This window comes from Hibiscus syriacus, unplaced genomic scaffold (assembly GCF_006381635.1).
Source record: "Hibiscus syriacus cultivar Baekdansim isolate YM2019G1 unplaced genomic scaffold, ASM638163v2 tig00110013_pilon, whole genome shotgun sequence".
In the NCBI taxonomy this organism is placed as follows: domain Eukaryota; kingdom Viridiplantae; phylum Streptophyta; class Magnoliopsida; order Malvales; family Malvaceae; genus Hibiscus; species Hibiscus syriacus.
Window position 1 is genome coordinate 3911614 of NW_024062563.1, and position 5702 is coordinate 3917315.

The following is a 5702-nucleotide window of genomic DNA, read 5'->3' on the forward strand; positions in this document are numbered from 1 at the left end:
GGGCCCCAACAACCTATCCACGACCTTATATATATATATATATATCATAATTTAGATGCATAATTCATGAATCCAAGGTACTATGTGCATTCATGTTTATCAATTTTCTTGAACAACAATAGTAATCTCATGTTTTCCTTAACCCATAATCAAGGGTCTAGTCATTAACATATTATGATCTCCATCTTTATCAATATGCAACCCATACATTAATCATATGCATAAACGTAATGTTAGCATTTGATATTATAATAATATTTAAGTACTCAATGTGGTTAAGAGAGTTCGGTCTCACAGATCTTAAAACAATTCTCATTAATCAATAACATAATAAATGATCATTTAATGTTCCTATGGTCATCGAAGTACATATCTTAGATGAAAAACTCAATATCACGTATCTCAATAATTTTTTCACTCATAATTACATATCGTTGACTCGATATCACTGTAACAATCAAACTAAACATAATGAATATCCAACAATCATTTTCACATATAATTATAACATGCATAGACCACATCGATTGTTGTTTTATAAAATTAAATCAATTGGACATTTAAATCTTTTATATATAATTAAGTACATGAACTTAATATATTGGTTCAATTTGATAATCGAATTTCATTTTCTTTTCAAATTATATTTGTCGTATATAATGTATTTAAATCATAAAAATTAAATTTGTGTATCATTTTAAACCATAAAACCAAATAAAATTTTTAATTAGACTAAAAGTATTTTATGTACCAAATAAAAACTTGAAGGTCAAACTTAAATATCTTTACTTCACTTTAAAAATAATAATAACGGTATTTCAGAATTTAAAATATAAAACTAACCATATGATAAATTAGAAACTTAATCTATTTTATCTAAAAATCATATAAAATGTACGGAAACAAACGAGTTTTGTCATTAAAATCTGTCCTTCAGAAACAAAAATAGATTATCAGCTCTTATCTACAAAACACTTGGAAACGAGGTCAGCAAAGCTTCTCTTCTAAAAAGGAAAGGTAATTTCCATGGCATTTTCTTCTTCTGCTCTCTCTTCTTCATTCCTCTCTTCCTTCCCACATACCTCAACAAGAAGCAAAACCAATCTTCGTTTTCCGTCAATTAGACTCATAAAAGCTGCTTCTGAACCTGAAAAAGGAAACCCAACTGCTACCCAGACCAAGAAAGCTCAAGAATCCACCAATGCTCAACCTCAGTCTCAAGCCCCTGCCGCCGCTAAGCCACCTCCCAAAAAGCCTGTTTATTCCAGTAAGTTTTCTCTGGAAAAAAAAATACTTACTTCAATTATTGGTCTATGTTGCTTGGATTTGAAATGATAGAAAGTGGGATTGGTTTTGTTGGGCAGTGAAGAAAGGCCAGATTGTGAGGGTGGATAAAGAAAAGTATCTCAACAGTTTAAATGTAAGTGAAAAATCCATTGATTTTTTGCTATATGGGTTTTCTTCTTCTTGTTACGTAGTTTGCTTAAAGTGCAAGAATTTGGATTTGTTTGTTTATACTTTCTTCAATTAATTTAACTTGCTGTTTGAACTTGTATTGAATTTTCTATAGCATAAAATTACTGGATACTAGTTGGACCTGGATCATTAAGTAAGGTCAGGATTCTAATCCTGCCTTTTGCGAATGAGCAAATTGGGTTGGAAGGGTGGCTGTGATATCTATAGTACTCAATCTGGATTAATCAATTAATAAATCGAATATTGATGGTTATAAAATAAATTACAGGGACACTGACATTTTTCTGTTTGTTTTTGTTTTAGTATCTGTCTGTAGGACATCCGCCCTATTACAAAGGCTTGGACTACATATATGAAGACCGTGGTGAGGTGCTACTTTCGAGTCATTGGGCACCAAAAATATATCCCCTTTCTTTGTTTTGTTTAGGATATATCTTCAATGGTCATTGAATCTTTTGCAATCTGCATGTTGATGGTAGGTCCTGGATCTGCGTATTTTTGAGACAGGAGAATATGCACTTGTAAGAAATTTTCTCTGCTGTTTTTGCCTTATTACTTCTGTTCCACAGTCATTTGTTAGACTACGGTGATTAGGGGAAAACTAGAGCTTGTTCTCTACCAGAAATCATGCCAATTCAGTTTCCTCGTCGTCAGTGAAGTTTTCGTTTTCATACTTAAGCTTAAGCTAACGTGGCATAATGATGTTCTGTTTTATTTAGCATTGTACATATGAACATTCTGAGATCTTTTGATGCTAATCTGTTATACCATTGCCTGTTAAAAGAATAATGGCTTTTGGCAGCTATGATAATTGTACTCTGTTCAATCTCATTTTGCCGGATGTCAGCGGGATTGAAGCTAAATATAACTAAGCGTGACCATTTTATAGGTTGCATGGGTCGGAATCCCAACTGCACCGGCTTGGCTTCCCACGGACATGCTTATTAAGGTACTGTTAATAACTTGTTTCATTGGTTGCTTGATATATACCACGTTTCAATTCAGCAAACTTACACATTTGGCTAGTTTTAGCACTGCTCAAGTCCTCTGTCTGCATTCGGGTCTTGAGCTCCTCCATACTAAATGAACCAATATCATTAGGTTATTACTTATCAGTTTAGTAAATCTGCACTCACTCCTCTGTCTGCACTCGGGTCGGCGTAAAGCATGCTGAGGATAGGGTGGTGGTGGATGTTGCAATATCTGCCCCTCCTCCTTCACCGCTCCGCTCCGTTGCCATACCCTACATATATATTATATAGCATTGATGCCTGGTTCCTGTTCTTGTTTGCAGTCTGAGAAGCTCAACTATGAGAGATTGTGAAGCTGTTTTCAGAAATGGAGTTCCACGCTGAGTGATGACCATTGATTCTACATTTACATGATATACATGGTTCTAAATTACTCACCATGAGTAACAAATATTGTATAATTTACAAATATATTGTATAAAAGCAAGGAACTGAATCTTTGGATATAATATGCTTACATTCATTACTTTGGTTAATATCCACCACAAGGGTTTAGAAAAATCATGCCTGGAAATTTTAAAAATCCTATGTAGGATCCATCTGCAAAAGTTTATATGAAACATTAATCTTGTGCAAATGAACGTGCGAACTTACTAGCAATGTGATTGTGGTAATGCAATCATGCAAATCTCGTTGGACGACCCTTGATGCACATATGCATGCGTAATGGAAAAATGTGTTTCACTCTAATAACGGATACATAAATATTTGAGGATAGATATACATATATATTCAACACAAAAATTTTAAAGGTACACATAATCAATAAAATTAAGTAATTGATAAAAAAAAATCTAATTTTAGAATGGATAATTTCAAAAACATGATAATTACTCTTATGAACTTATTTTAAATCTAAAAAATAATTTATAAAAATGTAAATTTATATTAAATTTATGATATCTTTAGTTTGATGATATCTGAGATCTTCAAATTTAAAAAAAAAATTCAATGTGATCATTGAATTTATTTTACACTCAATGTGACTTTTAGATTGAGAAAAAAAATTTAATATGATCTTTTAACCAACAAAACTATGTGTTAACCGTTACCACGTAAAACGATTATTTATGATACTGACGTAATGATCCACACTGTTAATGTGACAATTCACAGTGAATGATAACATAAACCACCATTCCATCGTTGTAACAATTATTGTTCAGTTTTATTGGTTAAAAATTTAAATTCTTTTATTTTAAAAATTACATAAGTATAAAATAAATTTAAAAACAAAATTAATTTTTTTTAGGAGAGGTTTGAGTATCTTGTATACCATTAATCCTATTTACTTTAATAAATTTTATTATTAAAATTGAGAGGTAAAAGAGATGGTTTTCGAGATTACCCTAAAATATTTACAAAGGACCCCGCAGAATATAGTGGAAAGAGATGGTTTTAGAGTTTAGTAAGTTAACCAGCAGATACTCGTAACAATACCACGGTGCAATATAAATGAATTAAGTTTGAATAAAAAAGATTTATTTGCTTTTATTTGTTTATTTTGAAATGTTTATATTAATTAAATGATATTTGTATTAAAATCTTATTTTTGAAGATAAATAAATAAAATTTATAACCATAAATTAAGAAATTGATAAATGAATTTATAAATGTTTGTGAACATAAATAATTTGAACACAATTCTATTTATATTTATTTATTTATTAAATGAACATACACATTTTATTTATATTTAATTATTTAACTTAATAAAACGAATTATTTACAAACAATTCAGTCAATTTAGACCCAAATACCCAAAGAACCGAAAGAAAATAAACGCAAATGGAGATGGAAGCTCCAACCCAATCATCAGTCAATTCAGGTGATGAAGAAACGCTCCTGTAAGAAGAAAGAAAAGTAGTCACTGAAATCGCTGCACTAACCTTCTGTAACATGCCACCTGTCGTCAGTAGAACCCAAGTCGGGTGCACCTGCACCAGCTCCTGCTTCAGCTCTTCTCCTTGTCTGTCCATTATTGTCCTCTCTTACCGCCAACTAATCATGCTGATTTTTTCCCTTATATAAATTCCATTACTCTGCCAAAGGCCATTTTATGGGACAACTCTCCCTTCTCACTCACTCACTCCCATCTCTCTTTTTCTTGCAACGTAAGATTTTGGTTTCATCTACTTTTTATTCCTGGTTTTTAGTTGTCTTTTTTTAATAATGGTGTTGCGAAAGACGCTATCGGATAAGCAAAATCGTAATTGATAATTTGAGAAAATAAAAAATGAAGATATAAGAGACAAAATTTACGTGGAAAACCCCTAAAATTATTAGGGTAAAAACTACGGGCAATAGTAGAAGAATTTCACTATGAGAAAATAGGAATTACAACTCTCTCGATCTACCAAGGAGAAAACAATGATAATTCTTTCTTGATAAAAAGGAGAAAATAACTCTCAAGAAATTCTCTAAATTCTCTCTAGTATTGGAAGAAAGCTAGAATGCTTTGGGATGATTTTTGAAGCTAAATGAGCTAGGGTATTTATAGTTGAAGCTTAAAGACTAATTTGTAAATACCCTAAATTACAATGACTAAATTTGAGATTTTACTCATACCTAAAAATCAACAAAAACTGCACCACTTTCGGTGCCTAATAATCCAATGCACGTTCGGTGCATTTGTTTTTTCAACAATCTCCCACTTGAAGATTTGATTGGAACAATCATATCTTCACACCATTCTTTCTACCTTGTACCTTCATGTTGCTTACGTTTCTGACAGGCCACAAGAGGATCGACACCAGGTAAATTTATCAGCATTGATCGCCTTCGTCATGAAATCTGCTATATTGTCTTTGGTATAGATCTTCTGCACATCTATCGTCCATTCTTCCACCTTTTCACGAATGAAATGGTATTGAACTCGTATGTGTTTTGTCCTTGAATGAAATGTTGGATTCCTTGCTAGATGCAAGGCGCTTTGACTGTCACAAAACAGAGAGACATACTCTTGATTGTGCCCAAGCTCCTCCAATAGCATCTTCAACCAAATTGCTTCTTTACTGGCTTGTGTAGCTGCTACATATTCTGCCTCTGTTGTGGATGTAGCCACAACTGACTGCAACTTAGAAACCCAGCTTACAGCTCCATCAGCAACTTTGAACACATATCCTGTTATAGATTTGTGTTTATCCAAATCCCCTGCATAGTCAGAATCTACATACCCATTGATTAGTAAGTTTG

The 5702-nt window shown here is 32.4% G+C and overlaps 1 protein-coding gene across 2 annotated transcripts; it reads left to right on the plus strand.

Moving 5' to 3' along the window:
- Positions 1-993: 993 nt before the first annotated feature.
- LOC120212317 (NAD(P)H-quinone oxidoreductase subunit O, chloroplastic-like) lies at positions 994-2983 on the plus strand. Of its 2 annotated transcripts, XM_039210672.1 has the most exons (6): positions 1006-1267; positions 1365-1420; positions 1780-1845; positions 1956-1997; positions 2366-2425; positions 2771-2983. In XM_039210672.1, exons 1-6 carry the CDS (start codon positions 1027-1029, stop codon positions 2798-2800), a joined length of 495 nt encoding a protein of 164 aa, XP_039066603.1. In that variant the 5' UTR covers positions 1006-1026; the 3' UTR covers positions 2801-2983. The 2 variants fall into 2 exon arrangements, with proteins under 2 accessions (XP_039066602.1, XP_039066603.1); XM_039210671.1 differs by lacking the exons at positions 2366-2425; positions 2771-2983 and adding an exon at positions 2082-2180 and having other exon boundaries at positions 994-1267; positions 1956-2036.
- The last annotated feature ends 2719 nt before the right edge of the window (positions 2984-5702 follow it).

Coding starts and splice junctions, on each gene's coding strand:
- LOC120212317 (XM_039210671.1), top strand. CDS start 1,027: ATGGCATTTTCTTCTTCTGCTCTCTCTTCTTCATTCCTCTCTTCCTTC. Junction 1,421..1,779: donor AGTATCTCAACAGTTTAAAT/GTAAGTGAAAAA, acceptor TTTTTGTTTTAG/TATCTGTCTGTAGGACATCC. Junction 2,037..2,081: donor GTTTTTGCCTTATTACTTCT/GTTCCACAGTCA, acceptor GGGGAAAACTAG/AGCTTGTTCTCTACCAGAAA.